The sequence below is a fragment of the Heterocephalus glaber genome, unplaced genomic scaffold (genome assembly GCF_053883595.1).
Source record: "Heterocephalus glaber isolate CG9 unplaced genomic scaffold, H.glaber_assembly_v1.0 deba00001553, whole genome shotgun sequence".
Classification (NCBI taxonomy): Eukaryota; Metazoa; Chordata; class Mammalia; order Rodentia; family Bathyergidae; genus Heterocephalus; species Heterocephalus glaber.
In genome coordinates this window covers 4,553,429-4,575,786 of record NW_028258344.1, presented here as the reverse complement: position 1 = coordinate 4,575,786, position 22,358 = coordinate 4,553,429, and the positions used below count along the sequence as shown (strand labels likewise).

Genomic DNA, 22,358 nt, shown 5'->3' with positions numbered 1-22,358 from the left:
CTAACAGTCAGCTTCCACCAGGTTATACTGCTATCTAAATGACCCCCAAATCTCAGTGGCTTATAAAATATATTTATATCTCACTGACATTGCATGATAATTTCTAGCTGGCTGTAGTTCTGATCTTTGGTCATCTTCATTCACTGGTTCCAGCATGAACAAGCAGTGCCTTTCCTGGAATAGGGAGATTTGGAGGGAAGAGAAACAAAAATGATGATGGAACCGTATGATAATTTTTCTAACGAAAGTGGCACATTCCACTGCTACTCCTAGTTGGCCAAAGCAAGTTATATGGTCAAGCAGTTGAAGGGGCAGAAATTTTAGGAGCAACAGTGCCATGCTCTATAGCTACAAATCCCTAAGACTAGAAGCTAGTTCTGAAGATGAAAGACCAAGAAGAGGTTAAAAAAAAAGGAGGCTTTAAACATAACTTTAATCAGGTGAAACATAAGATTAATCTGTTAAAGAAAAGAAACTCAAAAAGAAGAATCAAAACTTCTTATTAACAAAGTTTGAAACCTTCAGAAACAAAAATGTCTATGTTGAGGAAATCTTTGATGACCTTACTGACAAAAGATAAATTAGACTAATGAGCCAAACAAACAGAAGAGTGTCTTACTTTGGACAGAAGTCTATCGAGGCATGTGTTTTTGATGTGTCAGTATTAGTCTTGGCTGGTCACAGAACACGTTTAAAGGGGAATGTGGATCAGCAATAAGCACTTCCATGATCTGGCATCAGTGTTCCTGCTTGGGATGGTCTTTGTTCGCTTATTGCCTATACAAATCCTATTTACTGGTTTTAAATTTGCCTCAGATGTGATCTTGTCCAAGAAAGCTTTCTGGATCTTTCTCATCAGTATGAATCACACCTTTCTTAGATGCAGTGGTAACCGCACTTCTACCTAACATATCACCTTGCTTTATAGTTAATTCTTTACTCTCTGCCTCCTCACCCAGATAACTGTGAATTCCTTGAGGGCAGAGATAGTGTTTTGTCCTGTTGGAGTCTTCTATAGTGCCTAGTGCGGAGGAGTGCCCTGGAAAGAACACAGCCATTTCTTGTTGAAGTTCAGGAATTGCCAGCTGGAGAGAAAGCATCTGACACACACAGGTTTAGCTATATCCTCGATGGATTCCTAGACCACAGCGTGCACACAAGTAGTGGAAGGTAATAATTGTTTGTGATAATCTAGGGTCCAAACTCACCAATACACTAAGGACACTTCTGGGTGAAGTAAGAAAAGATTGGAAAGAGAGGGTTGTGTAGGTACAAGGTGCTATGAGGCACTCTTGGTGCCTCTATTCCTCTGACATCTAGATTAGTTTGCCCCTTTCAGGTATTTCTATTTATATTCTCTTAGTATCAAATACTAATTAATTATATAGGTCTTAGTTTAAGAAATTGCTGTAATGATGTGATTCGACCTTAGTTATGCAAACAGTGAAAGTGAGCAATATGAGGATAATTAAAGGATTAAATAAAACATCAGGTTGAAAAGGATTAAAATCATATAGAGGGTTATGTGAAATAGTTATGTTCATAACAGAGAACATGAATATTTTTAGATTCTCTGAATTTAGATTTAGATATGCTTGTTTTATTTTGTAAATCAAAGAAATGTCCTATATCTTTGATTGGTGTGTTTAGGTTTTATGATGACAGACACTTTATAATAACTAGAAATAGAAATTCCATCTTTGGTGGTAATATAGTACAGGGAACTGAGAAGAGAAGGTCTTAAGGTGCTGTTAATTAGCAGCAATCTGCAGCACAAAGTCTCAAAGCAATTAAAAATGTTAATTGAATATTTGGATGCAGAGTGGAATGGCTCATATGTGGGTGGGCAGGGCACCCTAGGATTGCTTATGGAACTTACATTAAACAAATTATGTTGAAAAACCCAGGATAAACAAATGTGGGCCAACATATATTTATCTACTAGGCAACTGTATTTTTGAATGGCAGTCCATTATTAGTTGTATACAAAATTGTCTATCAGCTGCAAAATCCAATATAAATTATTCCATCTTTCATCCTACGTTTTGTAAATGTAGTATTCCATTTATTTACAGAAAATTCAGTTTTTTTAAAGTGCAATTGGTGGTCACACAATGTATACAATGTCACATCTATGCACATTTGGAGACCAAAAGGAATGAATATTGCCTTTGAAATCAGAGTGGCAAAAGTGATTATTGAGATACTCTATTAGCCTTTGTGTTGGTTTCATCAGTTGAGGTGTTTAATGAATTTGTAAGCACACTTCTAAAAGAAGATCAAAACAAATTCAACATTGCAAAATTTTCAAGTAAGGAAAAAAATTTAATGTTCATTTTAGGAGAATGTCAGTGGTAAATAGTTAATATTTTTGGTAGTTTTGATAGCTATGGCTTCTGGTAGACTTCTGCCAATCTCAGGCACTGTAAGGTATAAATAAGAGATGGACTATCCCATAAAGAAGCCCCACAGGGCAGTGAATGAAGAATCAATTTAGTCCCTCAGATTAGCCCTGCCCTGTGAATGGTCAGGCCAGCTTTAGGCTTATTGTATTAAGGGGAAAGAGAAATCAGCAAGTGCTTGAAAACTGAAAGTTATCTTCAAAGCTATAATTGGCTAGTAGTTTTCACCTACTTTGCTAAACTTTCCAGAAAGTGGTGGAATTAATTGACTGGAGTTTTTCCCCCCTCTCTTTCACCTCCAATCTGCTTCCCCCCAAAAAGTCTGTGACTGTGACCTGGGTTTTTAAGAAAGTAAGGGTGCTAAGAAGGCTGCACAAGATAGGAGCACAGAACCTAAAAAGTCTGAAGCTATTCATCTCTATCCTTATTTCTGGGATGAAGTGTTCTTAAGGAAACCATGATTTAGGAAAAACGGGCTATTCAAACTGTTAACAGACATTTCGATGTGTGCACAGAGCATATAAAAAATAAATTGTATTTAAGTCAGGACTCTGAGCTTTTTATGCAAATGTATCTTCTAAACTGTGGGATAAAGGAGCTTAGGGTTTACTGAATAGGCCCTTTAGAAGGCCTTGGAGCAGGGGGCTGAAGACATTTACACTGGGCTGGGAAGCATGTTTATAAGAAATAACAGTGTGACCTCTTTGGATCAGGAAAGTTCCTGATTGTTACGCAATGTGTGTGTTTCATTATTTACACGATTTCACTAGGCGACTGGGAGCTGTGTACACAGCAAGGTGAGCCCATAGCAGCACCCCAGTCTCTGAAACTAGAACCAAACACCCTTCCCTTAATACTTTCCACTACCGTTGTCCTTGGAATACTTTATGCAAAAATTTCCCAAACTGTCTACTTCTCCACATTAAAGCAATTTATTTTTCTTAAATGTTTTTAGGAACTACAGTACACGTTTCTTGGGAAAACTTCATACTCCTTTCCACTGTGCTGTAAGGACAAAATAAAAAGTAAATACTGAATAATGAAAAGATACTGCTAGGAAAATCCTTAATTTTGTTATAGGATCTTCTTACCCCCCTGCGTATTGCAACAGATCTTTCCCTTCTGCCGCTCCCTTTCTTTTTGCTACTTCCTGGAGTAAGGGTGAATGTAAGTAAGGGAAAAGAGCCCCTGGCTCGGGCTGGGCTGTGGGTCCTGGGGGCTGGCCTTGCGTGACTCTCGGGGTTCTGCAGGGACGGCGGAGCCCAGGCAGGAGCGGCCAGAGTCGGAGCTGGAGGTTGCCGGGGGTGGTGGGCGCCCTCACGGGAAGGGAGAAGGGCTTCGGGCACCTGTGCTGCTCCGGCTTCTCCCGGTAGCCCCGAGGCCCGTTTCTGTGGCCCTTTCCCAGGTCCCCAGGCCTCGGCGAAGGGGGCGGGTCCCGGCGTGCCAGTCACGCCCCGGCCGGGTTTATAATCCGCCGGGCGGGCGCGGACTCGGGACCCGCCGCCTCCCTGTGCCCGCACTCGGACGCGCTGCTCGCGGCTCGTGGAAAGCGGGGCACCGGCGCCCAAGGCCGCGGGCTCGCTCGCTCTGCCCCGCGCTTCGCCAGGCTCCGGGCGTGGCGTGCCGGTCCCGCAGAGGCGCAGGCACTACCGGTGACAGCGCAGGGACTGCCACGGCCTTCCCATGGCTGACCTGAGCTTCATCGAGGACACCGTCGCCTTCCCGGAGAAGGAGGACGATGAGGAAGAGGAGGAGGAGGGCGTGGAGTGGGGCTACGAGGAAGGTAACCGGCCGCGTGGGGCCCGCGTCGGGGGCCCCGGGACGGCGCGGCGAGGGTCGCGCGTTTCGAGCGCTACCTTCGTGCCCCCGTTTCGCACGGGTCGCTTTCCTCGCTCCTGGGGCGCCGCTGCCCGGGTGCTCCGGCCGCTCAGGTTCGGGACCCGCGGTGCCTGGAAGAGGAGCGAGAGAGCGGTGCAGGTGACTCTCACTTCCAGAAGACCTGATTCCTGACAGTAGTTGTGTGAACGATGCTAGCAAGGCTAAACTCTTTCTAAAGCATGTCTTTAATTTCACACCGCATCAGTGGTCTTGGCGAGAAAGGGTCGAGTTTTAAAAAGAAACTCAGTTCCCTCTGTGTATCCCTGAAGAGGTAGGGCTCCCATTGGCCAACCATTGGTGCTTTGTTTAGCACATACACTGAAATAATCATTTCACTTATAAAAATTAGGAATGGGCACGTATCTATGAAGTATATGTACATGTGCACATTTCAGTGATTTGCATTTCTGGTAGGAGCTGTTACTAGCATCAGAATTTTAGTTTTTGGCTCTCATTAAGCATATGGGAAGTTAGAGCTGTTTCCTAAGTACTGAACATAATTGAGCTAATGAGCAGAGGAAATTTTTGTGCCGATTTTTCCTAATCACTTAAAGATGACCTCAGTTTCCTAGAGCCATAAATCATTACAGCTATGTGGGTAAATACAAGTGAGTGGAATATTTCATCAGTCCAGGATGTTGTATGTAGTAGTAATATTATTAGACCGTTCATATAATGAATGTAAAAATTTACACATGCTCACTGTATTTCATCTGTATCATGATGATAGCCAAGTCCGTCTTCAAGATGTCAAGGATCATAGAATTGCTTGATCCAGTTTTTGCATGTTAAATTTTACTGTAACTTACTTTTTTTGGAAACCTGTTCTAAATTATTTTCATTTTGTCCTTAGGTGTAGAGTGGGGTTTGGTGTTTCCTGATGCTAATGGAGAATACCAGTCTCCCATTAACCTAAACTCAAGAGAAGCTAGATATGACCCCTCCCTGCTGGATGTCCGCCTCTCTCCAAATTATGTAGTCTGCCGGGACTGTGAGGTCACCAATGATGGTCATACCATTCAGGTTATCCTGAAATCAAAATCAGGTACTGTGTTTAGAACACGTGTTTAGAGTTGATGAACACTGATTTAACTTGTATGATTTTAAAGGTACAACTAACAGTGATATTTTCAGGACATGTTCATAGGTTATAAAAGCTAATTTTGGAGAATTATTTTCTGAAACAATTTGAAAAGAATAAAAAGGTGAAATTATGAAGATCTTAGTTCATTGTTCTTTGTGTGATATTTCTGGAACCACCATAATTTGATCAACTTACGCTTTGTGAACTATGAGGAAAAATATACGAGGGTGTACAGGTCTGCATTTGGTTCTAAATTGTTGATTAGCTGAAATCATCTAGATTTCAGCTAGATACTTGTAATTCTGTTTTGCTACTTTTTGAAACCAGGGATTAGGATTTATTGATATAGTCTCACATTCAAGATAAACTGCTCAAATTAATTTTCTCTACTATATTTATATGACAAGAAGAATTGTAATTAATAGCAATTAGAAAATCTTCTAAACTCGGCCAAGGATTTAAATGGCAAATAAAACTCTTGCCTCTATTTTTAACTCCACCTTTCCCTTTGAACCTATTTTGGATGGATCTGAACTATTTTGTGAAAAAGGAAAATTTCTGGGGAAATTGAATGCTAGCTTCAATGTAGAGCAGAAGAAAGCAAATATTTTTAAAAAGTTGTATTAATATGGTTTTTATAGTGAGTGATGACTCTTTCCCTTATAGGGGAAGGGGAAGTAAAAAGGTTGTAGATGCAATATATATATATATATATATATATTTTTTTTTTTTTTTTGTATTTCTTTTGGTACCGGGGATCGAACTCTGGTCCTTGCTCTTGCAGGGCAGGCGGCTGAACCACTGAGGTAAATCCCCGGCCCGTAGATGCAATATATACATGTACCAACACCCCACGGTGAATGTATTTGAAATGTATTATAAGTACATAATAATTAAAGAATGGGAAGAAAAATCAGTTAAAAAGGAAATAATGCAAAGTTATAGTATGTTGAAATATTAGGATGTGCTTGATAAACAGAGACTGTGCTCAAATTAATTCCAAATTGATAAATTTAATATTTCAGATCATAAAATCTCTAGATCTATTATTAGGCAAGGCAAGTACTGATTCCCAGCTGTGGATTTTTTATTCATCGTAGGTTTCTGCCCTTTAATTTAGAACCCATGAGATAGCCATGTAGTCCTCCCTGCTGTTCTAACTCTGGGTTTCATGTGTACTTAGTCAAAAATACATAAATTTATATCAGATTTGAACTTAAAACAGAGTTTTTAGGGAGTTTATCTGTGATTGAACATTATAATTATTTCGAGGTATAATTTTTATGTGTAATGTAAGATTAGCCAGCTATGACTGTTCTGGCATTAAAGTACATTTTAAAGCATGATATATGTGATATGACATGTCGACATGTCTATAACCTGAATGGTGTGTCCATTTGCACTTCTAGAAGTAAATGTTTATTTATAGATCTGTAGAACAAAAATACATTTCATGTTAGGCACCATGGTGAGTGTTGGCTAAATACAAATGGGTAAGATAGTTCTTGAGGATTCCCAGGGATGTGAAAATGCAGTTCTTCAGTTCTTTAAGGTCCAAATGTAAATAAGATATGGAAGTGTCATAAAGTAATATGGGGGGGGTGTAGGGAAGGATTCAGTGCAAATAAATACCCCACTGAAACAGTGTGTGTCCAGTCCTGATTGAAGATCAAACTTAGTCAAATTAGACTTATAATTTTCTTCTAGTACCTTAACAAACATTCACAATTTTCTTTAGGCCTTTAAATTTATCCTAAAATAGAGACTAGAAAGCAATGTTTCTACCTTTAACCTCAGGTATGCTTTTTCTTCACTTCCTTTTCTTTACCCATTCTCCTCTCCTCTCCCACACGGAGGAAGGACTTTGTGTTTCTGTCTCAGCTTGATTTCGATGTGTTGTTTCTCTGCCTCCTGGGAGACCCTCCTCTTCTAGATGCCCTGTAACTGTCACTGTAAGGATTTCTTCACTTTCAGTAGACCTGCGAACTTTAAAAAACAAGAGCAAGTGAGTAGTTTTTTTTTTTCCAGAATATGTAAGCTTCTCCAAGGAATAGTCTATAAGCCCTGAATATCCTGTCATTCATTTATATAAATAAAATTTTATCTCTCTCAAAATACCACATAGAGCTGTGTGGTCCCACTGCCTGGCTTAGCTCAGTGGTGCCACCGCCTGCCTTGCAAGCGCAAGGTCCTGAGTTTTATCCCCAGTACCAAACAGAACAAAACAAAACAAAAAATCAACCCACATAGACATAATTTAAATAGTTGAATATTACTACATTTTTCTCTGTCTATAGTAACAACTATTGTGAACTTTTTCAGCTGTTTCTCTGGCAGTCACCTCCACATTTCTTAATAATATCCTTATGATCGTTTACTTTGACATTTAAGATATCTTTGAGCATTCTACTATGGAAGATGCGATTGGTTCTATTATTATACTCCCTCTTATGGTTTGTCCCCGTCATCACCCTTAAATTACATTTTTATTTAAATTAATACTTGATGCTTTTATTGTCATGACTGTGTAGCTATATTTTCTACCGGAGACTATATTCTACCTTCTTTGTTGAGCAATATTTCTTTTCCTGGAGTTAATGTATTTTTAAATATATCTATCACAGATTACTTTTTCTCTGACAGATGACAGATCCTCTCTCAGGACATTCAGAGGCATCAGAGAGGCTAGTCCCACCTCTTGTCCTTTCTTCTGTTTCCTAGAGGCTGCTGGTCCCTCCCTGGACTGCTTGTTCTCCAAGCCTTCTTTACAGCTATCACCTGCCACTCCCTGGACCTTACACCTGTGAAGTCTCTTTGTTTATCTCCCTTGTTGGATCTGATCTTCCCTAAATGCTGACATCCTCTTTTGGAGTTGCTCTGTCATTTTAGGGAGCTTATTGGTTTGTTTTCTCCTATAGTTCTTCTTCCAGGAACTTCCTGAGAAAAAGGGCCAGTGAGGGGCAAATGTTAGGATGCCTTGTGTGTCTGTAGGGGTCTCATTATGTTGCATACTTGATTGGATTTGCCTGGGAAAATGGTCAGTGTTGGAAGTATTTTTTGTGTCATTTGGTGTTTGACGTCATTGCTGCATTGCTTTCTGGGTTCCAGTCTTCCAGTGGAAAGATCTAGTGCCATCTGCTTTTCAAATTCTGTCTTTTTTTCTTTTTTCCTTCTAGAAACTTTTATAATTTTTAACTCCTGTTGTTAAAAAAATTTACTGCCATATGATTCTTCTATAACTCTTTGCTGGGCACAGTTAAATTTGCTCATTATTCTTGTATTGTTCCTTTTTCCTCTCATTTACACCTACTTTATATTTGGCACTTTTCAACTTTCTAGTAGATTTCCCCAATTTATATCTTTCAGTTTTTCAATTGAACTTAGAATTTATTTATTTATTTATTTATTTTTATTTTTAAATTTTTTTAAAAAATTCTTTTATTGGTGCATTGTAGGTATACAACACAATTACATTTCTCATTGGGAATTGTACCTTTACATAATGCATCTGGGTTCTTATTTTTTCCCCATTCCTAGCCCTCCCTTCACGCCCTCCACCCTTCCCTATTTACAAAGACTTTATTTCCATTTTTTCCATTTCTCAGCATTTTTTCCTTTCCCTTCTTTCCTTTCCCCTGCCCCTCCCACTACCCCTACCCCTTTGGACCTTTTCTTCCTATTTTGCATTATCGAATATTCATTCTAAGCATTGGTACATTTTAGGTATACAGTAAAATGACATTCATCATTGGAAATTTGCACCTTTTCATAATCTCTCTTGGTTCTTATTTTTCACCCTTGCCCAGCCCTCCCTTCAAGCCCTCCATTCCTCCCTATTTACAAAGATTTTGTTCCTATTTTTCTATTTTCTCATATTAATCCCATTCCCTTCTATCCTTTCCCCTAGCCCTCCTACTTCCTCCCCCTTTGGCCCTTTTCTTCTTATTTCACATTACCTATTATACATTTAGTCCTTATTTACACTTTCAGTTTTTCACACCAGAGAAACCATTCGGTATTTACACGTGTGTCCTATTTATTTCACTTAAGAGTATCACCTCAATGTGCATCCACTTAGCTATAAATGTCTCTAATTTCTCATTTTTTAGGCTGAGTAGTACTGCATTTTATAAAAAAACCCACATTTTCTTTATCCACTCTCCAGTTGATGGACATTTGGGCTGTTTCCAAGTTTTAGCTATTACAAACTGTGCTGCTATGAACATGGGCGCACATATATCACTGTGGTATGATTCTTTTAATTCTTTGGGGAAGATCCCCAGCAGTGGAATAGCGGGGTCAAATGGGACTTGCAGTCCTAGTTCTTTGAGGTATCTCCATACTGATTTCCACAGTGCTTGCATCATTCTACATTCCCACCAGCAGTGGAGCAGGGTTCCTCTTTCCCCACAGCCCCGCCAGCCAGCATTTGTTATTGGTTGATTTCATGATAGCAGCCATTCTTTCTGGAGTGAGGTGGAATCTCAGCATTGTTTTCATTTGCATCTCTCCAATGACCAGTGATGTTGAACATTTTTTCATGTGTTTATTTACTATTTCTACTTCTTTGTCTGGGAAATGTCTGTTCATTTCAGATGCCCATTTTTGGATTGGGTCTTTCAATTTGGGAGGTCTGATCTTTTTAAGTTCTTTATAGATTCGAGATAGTAGACCTTTGTCTGAAGAAGAGCAGGTGAAAATTTTTTCCCACATTGTGGGTTGTCTCTTCACACTGCTGGTGGTTTCTCTTGGTGTGCAGAAGCCTTTTAATAAGAAGAGATCCCACTTGTTGATTGTTTGTGCTAGTTCACGGGCAACTGAGGTTTTGTTCATAAAATCTTTTCCTACACCGATGTCTTCAAGGGTTCTGCCTAACCTCTGTTCCAGCTGGTTCAGAGTTTCTATTTTAATATTTAGATTTTTAATCCATTTTGATTTTAGTTTAGTGCATGGTGAGAGATATAGGTCCAGTTTTAATCTTTGGCAAGTTGAAACCCAATTTTTCCAGCACCATTTATTAAAGAGGCTATCTTTCCTCCAGTGAGGGTGTTTGGCTCCTTTATCGAAGATGAGATGGCTGAGGGTGTCTGGCGTTGTTTTTGCATCTTCTAATCTGTTCCACTGGTCCTCAGGTCTGTTTCTTTGCCAGTACCATGCTGTTTTTATCACAGTAGCTTTGTAGTAGAGTTGCAGGTTGGGTATTGTGATACCCCCTGCCATGTCTCTGCTACCTAGAATTGCTTTTGCTATTCTGGGTCTCTTCTTGTTCCAAATGAATTTTTGGATTGTTTTCTCAAGGTCCATGAAGTATGCTGCTGGAATCTCAATTGGAATTGCATTAAATCTATATAGCAGTTTTGGAAGTATGGCCATTTTCATTATATTAATCCTTCCTACCCAGGAGCAGGGGATGTCTGTCCATTTTCTGATATCATCTTCAATCTCTCTTTTCAGAGTGCCATAGTTTTCAGAGAAGAGGTCTTTGATTTCTTTTGTTAGGTTGATTCCTAGGTATTTCAGTTTTTTGGATGCTATTGTGAAAGGAATTATTTGCCCTATTTCTCTCTCAGTGAGTCTGTCATTGGTGTAGAGGAAAGCTATTGATTTTTGTGTGTTGACCTTGTAACTAGCTACTTGACTAAATTTGGTTATTAAATCTAGAAGACTTTTTGGTGGAGTTCTTGGGGTTTCCTTTATAGAGTATCATGTCATCTGCAAATAATGACAATTTGACTTCTTCATTTCCTGTCTTTATTCCTTTTATTTCTTTCTCTTGTCTAATTGCTGTGGCTAATGTTTCCAGAACTATATTGAACAAGAGTGGTGATAGTGGACATCCTTGTCTTGTTCCTGATTTTAGTGTGAAAGATTTCCGTTTTTGACCATTTAGTATGATATTGGCTGTTGGTTTTTCATAGATGGCTTCTATCAGTTTGAGGTAGAGACCGTCTATTCCAATTTTTTGTAGGATTTTTATCATAAATGCATGTTGGATTTTGTCAAATGCTTTTTCTGTGTCTATGAAGATAGTCATATGGTTTTTGTCCTTGGTTCTATTGATATAGTGTATTACATTGATTGATTTGCATATATTGAACCATCCCTGCATCCCTGGGATGAATCCCACTTGATCAGGGTGTATGATCTTCTTGATGATCTTCTGCATTCTGTTTGCCATTATCTTATTAAGGATTTTTGCATCTATGTTCATTAGTGCTATTGGCCTATAGTTCTCTTTTTCCGTTGGGTCTTTCTCTGCTTTGGGGATCAAGGTGATGCTTGCTTCCAGGAATGAAATTGGGAGTATTGCTTCCCTTTTAATTTCATTGAAGAGTTTAAAGAGTAGTGGCAGCAGTTCCTCTCTAAATTTCTCATAGAATTCAGCCTTGAAGCCATCAGGGCCCGGGATTTTCTTAGTTTTTAATTACATTTTCAATTTCATTGGTTGATAGTGGGTTGTTCAGAATTTTTAGGTCTTCTTCATTCAACTTTAGTAATTCATATGTATCTAGGAATCTGTCCATTTCTTCTGTGTTGTCCATCTTATTGGCGTATAGGTTCTGGAAGTAGGTATTGATGATCCTCTGGATTTCTGCTGGGACTGTTGTAATTTCACCCTTTTCATTCCTAATTGCATTGATTTGGGGCTTTTCATTCCTTTTTCTGACAAAGTTGGCTAAGGGTTTGTCAATTTTGTTGATTCTTTCGAAGAACCAGCTCTTGGCTTCATTGATTTTTTTGTATCCTTCTCTTAGTCTCCATTGCATTGACTTCTCCTCTGATCTTTATAATTTCCTTCCTTGTATGAGCTCTGGGGTTGTCTTGTTCTTCTTTTTCTAGAAGCTTGAGGTTCAACATCAGGTTGTTTAATTGGGCTCATTCTGTTTTCCTAATATGCGTATTCACTGCTATGAATTTCCCTGGTAAAACTGCCTTCATTGTGTTCCATAGATTCCGATATGTTGTATTGTCATTGTCATTTAATTGAAGGAACTGTCTGATTTCTTCTTTAATTTTCTCTGTGACCCATTGGTTATTCAGAAGTGTGTTGTTCAATTTCCAAGTATTTATGAAATTTTTTGAGTTTCTTTTGTTATGGATCTCCAATTTCATCACACTATGGTCTGATAATATACAGGGGATAACTTCAATTCCTTTGCACTTACTGAAACATGGTCTATGTGTGAGTATGTGGTCTATTTTTGAGAATGACCCATATGCAGCTGAGAAGAATGTTTATTCTGATTTTGTGGGGTGGAAGTCTCTGTAAACATCTTTTAAGTTCATCTGTTCAAGAGTTTGAGTTCTAGTATTTCATTACTTATTTTTAGTCTAGTTGATCTATGTCTTTGTGACAGCGGGGTGTTGATGTCCCCCACTACAATTGTATTAGTGCATATGTGACTTTTCATGTCCATTAGTATTTCTTTTATATAGTTGGGTGCACTAATGTTTGGTGCATAGATATTTATGATTGTCATCTCTTCCTCTTGGATTGTTCCCATTACAAGGATGTAGTATCCTTCTTCATCTCTCTTAATCAGTGTTGGTTTGAAATCTACTTGATCTGCAAAGAGGATAGCCACTCCTGCTCCTTTTTGGGTTCCCATCGCATGGAGTATTGTTTTCCACCCTTTAACTTTCAGTCTATGAGTTTCCTTTTGAATTAAGTGTGTTTCTTGTATGCAGCATATTGTTGGATTTTGCTTCTTGACCCATTCTGCCAGTCTATTTCTTTTGATTGGTGAATTGAGACCATTAACATTGATGGTTATAACTGAAACATATTGACTTGTCATTGCCATGACTTTTTCTTTTGTTGGGTTCTCCCCCTTTCCATTTAATTTCTTGTCATGCCAGATGGGTTCATTGTGCTTTGCTTCCTGAGTTTGTGATCTTCATTGTCTATTCCTAGGATATTGTGTATAATTCTTTGGAGTGTTGGTTTGGTATTCATGAAGTTCCTAAGGTGCTCTTTGTCATGAAAGTATCTTATTTCTCCATCAGTTTTGAGAGATAGTTTCGCAGGGTACATCAATCTGGGTTGGAGGCTGTTTTCTTTTAGGGCTTGGAATATGTCACTCCAAGCTCTTCTTGCTTTGATGGTTTGTGTTGAGAAGTCTGCTGTGACTCTGATGGGCTTTCCTTTGTATGTGATTTGTTTCTTTTCTCTGACTGCTTGTAGAACTTTGTTCTTCTGTTGAGTTTCTGTAATCTTAACAATTATATGCCTATGTGTAGGTTTTTTTTGATCAAGGCTATTTGGAGTCCTATATGCCTCACTCATCTGTATGTCAAGGTCTTTTCCCCTGCTTGGGAAGTTTTCTGCCATTATTTCTGTGAAGAGATTTTTTATGTCATCTCCACTCTCTCCTGTTTCTTCATTGACTCCAGTCAGTCTTATGTTATTCTCCTTTGCATGATCTAGCAGCTGCTGGATTGATTTCTCATGTTCCCATGTAATTTTGAAGCAATTTTTCATTTCATGTTCAGTAATTGCAATCTTATCTTCTGTATCTGAAGTTCTTTCCTCACATTGGCTCATTGTGCTGTGTAGACTTTCAATGGAGTTTTTCATGTCCTGGAAATCTATTTGGATCTGTTTTATGGATTCCATTTGTTTCCTATGTTGGGATTCCATCATGTTCCTGAGCTCCTCTCTAGATTTATTAATCATGTCTTGCACTAGGGGCACAATTTCTCCTGTTATCTGAGAAATTATTTCTGATTTCATTTTTTCCAGATCCCCTTTCGTTGCCAGTTCAGTGGGTCCAGGTGGTTGAGTATCAGAATATTCCATCTCATTTCCCTTTGGGGTTGCTGTAGGTAATCTAGAAGTCTGGCTTGGAGACTTATTTACGTGTTTTCTCATTTCAACTTGGGGTTGGCTGTTGGCGCCTGCATGGATTACCTCCTCTGAGCTGGGAGAGGTGGGACAGGGGCCAGGAGCAGCGGTAGGGATGGTGACCCCAAAGCCCTTTCCTGTGGGCTGGGAGCAGTAGGAGGGATGGTGGCCGGGAAGCCCCTTCCTCTGGACCAGGAGCAGTGGGATGGAGGCTCAGAAGCCCTTACCTCTTGCCTGGGAGCAGCGGTGCTCAGTACCCTGGTCTGGTGTTCTGGTGTCCTCTCCGTCTTTGTAGTGTGGACCCAGGTGGCTGTACAGAGGAGCGGGGATGGGGTGTCCAGTGGATTGTTGCCTGTCTGCAGCAGGCTGATTTGGCGTGTTCCTTGTGACTCGGGACCGCAGTAGGGTGTCCGCAGACCTGCCTGTCTGCACTGGGCTGATATGTTGTCTTCTGCGTAACTTGGGACCTCAGTAGGGCGTGCACAGACCTGCTGGTCTGAACTTAGAATTTTTGATCTTATATTTTTAATTTCTCAAAAAATTATGGTGATTTTATGAATTTAAAAAAATGTAAAGTAGAACATGCAGTCTGAAAAATGTGACGATGTGAGATCTTCATTGTTTCTTGCATTGCTTCTTTCTTGTTCCCCTTCATATGTCTATTGTCCTTCTTGTATTTGTTTTGGTCCCTCTGTTTTATTTTGGAGATTCTCTTCAAATGTCTAGTGATTTTTACTCTTTGTTCCTACTTACGAGTTGCTCTAAACAGCAGGTATGGGTGGGGCTTGAGTCAGATGGACTTTACAGTAATGTGATTACACAGGGATCTGACCATGTTGGGAGGCATCTTTGGAGGCCATATACATTTAATTGAGACTTGCCTATCCTTTTTTTGTGTTCTCGTTTTGGCCTGGGGGCTTGGGTAGCACCTGGTTGCCTGCATTCTGGCTGTTGGCCACAGACAGAAGAGCATCACCTTTAGTATGTCCACATTCCCTTCATCTTCTGCCAGGGAAGTAACAGGAAGCTGCCTCGCCATGGAAAGTGGGTTTGGGAGGTTTAAAGATTTAAAAGATCTTCTCTAAGAATTTTGAATCTGTTTTCCTGTTTGCAGTTTCCCATTCCACACCTCTACATCCAGGAATATCTAATGCTCTATCTCGTAAGTCTATCCTTGTGTCTTACTCCTTTTGGCTGCTGTAACATCTCAGACTGGGTCATTTATATAATGGAAATTTATTTCTCACTGTTTGAAGCCTGGGAAGGGCAAAATCAAGGTACCAGATGACTCAGTATCAGGGAAGAGCCCACTCTTTTTCTCATAGATGGTGCCTTGTTGCTGAGTCTGCACATGACAAAGACACAAAAGGTCCAAACAGTCTCCCTGGGGCAGGGGAAGTGAGAGGGGTAGGGGAAGGGAAAGGAATAAATATGAGAAAGGGAAAAAATGGAAACAAAGTCTTCGTAAATAAGGAGGGGTGGAGGGGTGGAAGATAGGGCAGGGGAATGGGGAAAAAATAAGAACCAAGATATGTCATGTAAAGGTATAAATTCCCAATGATGAATGTCATCCTATTGTATCCCTCAAACCCTTTTGTAAGGCACTAATCCTGTTCATGAGAGAGGAATCCTTGTGACCTCATCATTTCCCAAAAGCTCCACCTCTGTTGCATTTGGGATTGAGTTTGAGTTTTTTGGAGCAGACACAGACGTTCAAACCATAGCCACTGGATTCTGTGATAGGAACTGTCTGCTTCTTGTGTCCTTCCTCTTCCTATAGTTTCTCTGTTTTGGTAAGTCACTTCCTACTCTTGGTCCACTTAGCTCCCCCAGTTTTTGTGACATTTCTCTGTTTCTGTTATGTCCATTTTTTCCATTTCCCTCTTCCAAATCATGCCCTTTTTGCTTAGTGAGGATTGAGCAGGGAGAAAAAATAAATGTTGATATGCAATTTTCTTTCTCCAACTGGAGGTGTTTCCTTCATGTGTAGTATACCGTCTTTTTAAATAAAAACTCATACAGTAAGCAGAGAGATCTTTTTGCAATTAAAGCTGACCTTCTATCTACCATCCTGCTGAAACTTCAGGTCTCCCTGAGGTTGTCAGTGGCTTGGGATACCTGTTTCTTCTCTGTCTCTGTCTCTGTCTCTGTCTCTCTCTGTCTCTTTCTCTCTCTCTCTCTCTCTCTCTCTCTCTCTCTCTCTCTCTCTCTCTCTCTCACACACACACACACACACACACACACATATTTATAAAGACTTACTTAAAAGGATTACAACAATTGTAGTATAATTTAAATGTTTATACTTACCAAACTAATACTTTGAACATAACCCTAATGATGTAGTTCTTTTACACAATTGCATCTGGAAAAAAACCAAACAATTGCATCTGGAGATAGTGCCTTAATTTAAATTTGAGGTATTTCATTGGCTTAGACTTGCTTCTCCCATCCTACTGTCCTGTGACTTGGTTGGAACTTTTCAGGCCAAGATCATTGGTGATCTTCTTGGGCACCAAATCCTATGAATACTTTAACATCCTTACAATTCTTTAACTTTTCAGCATTTGAAAAGGAACCCTCTCCTGTTAGTTTCTGTGACATACAGAGAAGTTTCTTTTAAATTTTTATTGCCTTTTCTTTGCTAGTTCTTCATGCTTCATGACCCTTAAATAATGAGGTTTCTCAAGGTTTCCTCCTCAGCTCACTTCTCAAATCCTGCACGTACTCCATAAGCACTACACCCTTATAGACTGTGTGTTACCTTGTTTGGTGTTCCAGTTTCTAGTAAGACAGCAAATAGTTTAGCAAAGCGGCTGAAGACATAGATACTCTGAGTGAAATGGGTTCAAGAGGGTGGCCAGTTCAGCCTCCCATCTCAGACTCTGGCAAGTGGGTTGACAGCCTTGGCTTGAACAGCTCAGGAAAGAAAATTGATTCCCCACTGAGGAAATCCATTTTGTATTTGAGCATTTCCAAAAGTTAGAAACTTCTGTAATCTGTCCCATTGTTTCTATTTTAGGACTCTGGACTGACATAGAGCAAATATAATTATACTTACACACTACACCCTTGGAAATACTGACTACTGTCATCATATTGTGCAGTTGTCATATTTTCTTTTCACATATATTTTGTTCATTCAGCTCGTGTGATAGTCCTTCACTCCTCAACAGTTATTTGATGAGTATTTACTGTAGGAGTTATAAACTCATTAGTCTCTGAGAGCCAAGCAGATACTATACATGAGACCAGCCAGGAGATCAAAAGACTGTGAATAGTTATTGATGTCCACTTCATCTGCAGCATTGGGAGGCAGTAAAGCCTGGTGGGAACTGTGGGAAATCAGCAGTCAGAGAGCTGCCTAATGAGCAATGTTTAATGTGTCAGGAGGAGCTGCACTTGTGTCCCAAATATACATACTATTGGTTTCCTTTGGCTTGCAGGGCACAGAGAGTAAGCATTACTGCTATAGATTTTTCTTCCCTGAGTGGCTTGATATTAGTTAATGAATTTGGCACTTTTTGCTTTACTTTATGCATGGAATTACTTGCTTTAGATAAGGTTAATATAGGGCTGGGGATTTAGCTCAGTGGTGCCCCCACCTGCCTCGCAAGCACAAGGTCCTGAGTTCGATTCCCGGTATAAAAAAAAAAGTAGATAAGGTTAATGTGAATCAGATCTAAAGCCTGATTTAGGTTATAATGGTAGTTCATAGAACATAAATATACGCAGAGAGATTATTTTTGGTTGAAGTTATTAGGGAAGTGTTTGTGGAGGAAGTAGTCTTGAAAAGGTGAGTAGTATATGGAGATGGTGGAAAGAGAGGACAGCGTTTAAAAATCTTTGACCTTGGAAAAGTCTAGAGATGATATGAAGGAAGGCAAATCCTTTAACGTCTTTGGAAGAGAAGAGTTGTTCCTGATAAGAGCGGTTAGTGGGAAATATGATATAATATGTTGGAGTGCATTCATGAGCAGCCCAGCAGATTCTAAAGAGTACACTCCCCTGTATCTTGTGGGATAAAGTCATACTTTGCATGTTGCTTTAGGAAAATTATTCTGGCAGCACTGAATGAAATGAGATCTGAGAGAGATTGGGGGCCAGTTTGAAGGTTAGTGCGAGAAACTCTACTACCGAAGACGGTAAACATTAGCATGTCAGTGGAAAAAGAGGGGTGACACAGATAAATTTCTGAGATGGAATCCTATTAAATAGCCTTGGGGGGCAGGGAGGAAGAGAGAATAATGAGGAGAGACGGGCAGGGGTGGGTTCCCTGTAACTGGACCACCTTTTGGGTATTTTCGCCATTCTTCTACCTCTGTTCTGGGCATATTTCAAGGTTACCTAGTCCCTTCTAACATGGAACTGAATGAAACACTGCATTAAAGGGGTGAGCTAACCATGTTACTCATGCTGTTTTCTTCTTGAGTGTGTAGAAGTTCATTAAGGCTGACACATCATTTAAATTTTCAGTAATGCAGAAGAATTATTGTATGTAGGAAACTTAATACTTAAGTTACACAGACAAATTAAAATTGAGTATATTTATAGAGTAGCATGAAAATAAAAGTATAGATACCCTAGTCTTTACTTATTGGCAAAGGAATACATTCCAAGACCCCCCAGTGGATGCCTGAAACCATGGATAGTAATGGACTCTATATACTGTTTTTTCCTATATGTACATCACTATGATAAAGTTTAGTTTATAAATTAGGCACAATAAGAGAATAACAAGTCACAATAAAATAGAACAATGAACATTATAACAAAATAAAATAGAACAATAGAACATTATAACAACATACTATGATATGAGTTATGTGGATGTGGTCTTTTCAATGTAGAATTTTCTATTCAGTATTTTCAGATTGTGGTTGAACATGGGTAACTGAAATGACAGGAAGTAAAACTGTGAATAAAGGCTACTGCTGTATAGATTTCCAGCCTGACTGGTTTGATACATAGGTAGTGAAAAACTGTGAGGCTGTCTAAGCCTGTAAAATAGCATGTCATTCCATCTAACTGAACAGTGTACTAAGGGTAATGACATTTTTAATGGCCCATCAATATGGGAGAAATTGCTAATCAGGGTAAGTCACGTGTGACTTTAGTATAGAAACTTTAATTAGAAAAAAATTTACTTCTGGGTCTTTTATAATTCTCAATACTAATTTTAGACTAGGTGATTATTATTAATTATGCTTTTCTTGGCCAAAATGATGACTTTTTGCTATATTTCTCAGCAGCTTTGCTGATTTAAAGATGAAATTGTCAGGAATACCTTGATGTATTTTCACTGAGGAGTTTCTGTGATTTTCATTTATATGAAGTGTAAGGATTGAATTTTTTCATGAATATATTATATATTATTAGCTAACTTTGGGGACTTGAATTACCTAGACAGTTGCTTCAATTTGCTTCACTTTGTTCAGTGTGAGTGGCCTTTTCTTCATGTTATCACTGTGATGTTTACCTTTAAGAGTTGAATATATACATAATATATATTATGAGTGGAAGATAAATATGCATAATATATATTTCCTTTTTCAATAGCAAATAGTTTATTAGTAAGTACATGGTTTGACAGCAGAAATAAATTTACTTAAGTGGAAACAATCAGTCAAAAGAATAAATGCTTGTTAATCATTAGAAAATCTGTGGCCATTAGGGTTGCCATGTAGAAATCCAAAATCACTCAGAAGCCAAATCTTTTTTTTTTTGGTACCGGAGGTTGAACTCGGGTCCTTGCACTTGCACAGCAGGCGGCGAAACCACTGAGCTAAATCCCTGGCCCTATGAAGCCAAATCTTAAAGAAGATTGTTCTTCTTATTATGTGACTAGTCTGTGTGACTAGGTCCATAGTACCTGTAATATGTAGAATTCTGTAGATTATCACTTTCTAACTGAACATGACCTGCTGGCACATAACTATGGCTTTTACAGAAATCTGATGAATTAGTGGTGAGGATTTTGTCTACTTCCAAACTATGTTCTCTTTTTACAGATATTTGATTTCGGATCACTTGGACCTTTGCAATAACAATGTGACCTCTTTGGATACCATGAAAACATTGGCAAATATTTTCTGCAAAGATAATATCTGAGTTTTGAATTGTAGGCTCCACTGATGGTCCTAAACACAGTACAGTACCATCAATACATTCAGAATCACAAGGATTATATTGAATAGCCAAAAACTTAAAAGGTTTTTTTTTCTAGAATATTATGAATTGTAAGTCTATATAGACTCTGCCACCACTGGTCATAGATCCAGTCTACATTATGGTCAATTTTTTAGGGTACTTGTAGGGTGTCCGGAAAAAATCTAAAGGATGTCTCAAAGCATATATGGGTGACCCATGGTTTCTGGTTTTTTTTTTGGCTCCAGAGAAACCCAGAAGATCCTCACCCAAGACTCAGATGAACTTTTCTTCAAGGGCTGAACATATTATTCTTTATATGAAATGAAACTGTATGTTAAAACCAAATAGGGCAAAATTATTGGTTTTTGCTTTCAAGACTTCAAATGTCAAAAACTAATACTTCTTTAGGGATGGTATGCAAATGAATTTGGGATCTTTAAAAGCTAATCTGAGGTTATAACATTTTTAAATCTGTTATAACAATAAAGTTTTTGGACATTTGGATCCTTTAGAGGGTAGGTCAAGGATCTATTGGTGTCTCTCCCTCCGTGTTGGAGGTATGACTGTCAGGCTCTGTCTCCTGGTGTTGTTGTTTTTGCCTTGGCTATGAAAACAGCTTTCTGACTGGCGAGGCTGTCCCACTGCTGTTTTGGTGTGCATGCAAACCGTAAAGTAGCATTTAAAAATGCAAATATGATTGTGTTAGTCCCCTGCACAAAATCCATTGATAACTCTACCTCATAGGCTGCAAGTCTTCTCCTGATGCCCATGTGTGAACCTACCTCTGGCAATTGGTAACTTCTGATTTTATACTTGGAACACTCTCATATTGCTATGGTGTTATAGTATTGCCAAGCCTTTCTCGTTATCTTCTCTCTCTTTTAAGCGCATTTCACCTCTTTCTTAGCTTACTCTTCAAGACTCAGCTTAGCTGTCATCTTCTTCATGAAGTGTTTTTTGTGATTCCCATTTGTTTTTGACCTTCCTTTGCTGGTGCTGTCCTTCTATCTGCACACTTTACTGCTCCTGGTTGCATTGTATTTGAATTGAAAGTGACCAGTCCTGAGACTGGATCCTTTCACTTTATATACATAGAGGTCAGCACAAGGCCAGGCATGAAGTTGATCTCAAAACATGTGAGCAACAGGCTTTGAATTATTTAGTAAATTTGTTTTTAGCAAAGAATCATAGATGCTTAGATAGATTTAGGTAAACGTACATATATCAAGACTTTATGAGATTCTCATATTTTGCAGAAGTTTTCTCTGGGAGCTTTTTTTTATGTCCTAACATGGCATAATAATTGTGCTCTTGAAAAATGGAGGCAATGACATAAGTTTATTGTATATTCTTTCACAAGTTTGTTATTCTACGGAAATCCAGAATATCATTGGTACAAGTTTCATTGTAATTTTATTGAACCTAATGTCATCACAACTAATAATTGTTGACCAAATACTAGTCAGAAAAATTTTGTTCATTAATGTAGGAAAAATATACTCCTTTTGGTATGACTGGTTTCCTTTTAAAAATATAAACTGTGAAAAAGGAGAATGCTTTAAGAGGATGTTGCCAAATGGATAAAACTGAGCTGCAATCTATCTTAGACTGTAAACACAGTCACTCTTGGGATGAACAGGGAATGCTTCTACCTGGCACATCATAAGTACTGAATTCAGTACTTTGTCATTTTTTAATGGCTTTGTATAGTCACATGGCTTTAGTGTAGATTAAAATTTTAATCCATTTTTAGTGTAGATTAATTTTTTAGTGTGGATTATTTTTCTGCAATAAAGTGAAAAGTACTCAAGGCCTGATTCCTGACTGAAAGCCTTCTTTTTGTTACTGCATCCTGGACAACCAGCTCTGGACAAAATGCTTCCCTTTTCTGTGTCCACTTCAGCCTGTAGAATGTAAGAACCATGAAGGTTTGTTGTTTCATTGTAATGTAATTGAGCATAACGACACCACAGCTAAGTAATCCTGCCATGTAAATACC

The 22,358-nt window shown here is 38.9% G+C and overlaps 1 protein-coding gene across 2 annotated transcripts in view; it reads left to right on the top strand.

Moving 5' to 3' along the window:
• The first annotated feature begins 3,554 nt into the window (after positions 1-3,554).
• The window catches only part of Ca8 (carbonic anhydrase 8 (inactive)), a 118,741-nt gene continuing 99,937 nt past the window's right edge, over positions 3,555-22,358 (top strand). The window contains exons 1-2 of one of the 2 annotated variants that reach the window (XM_004842145.3): positions 3,555-4,185; positions 5,134-5,325. In XM_004842145.3, the coding sequence (XP_004842202.1) occupies positions 4,086-4,185; positions 5,134-5,325 (292 nt within the window). In that variant the 5' untranslated portion in view covers positions 3,555-4,085. The remainder of the gene's footprint in view (positions 4,186-5,133; positions 5,326-22,358) is intronic. The other variant, XM_004842146.3, reaches the window with a different exon arrangement.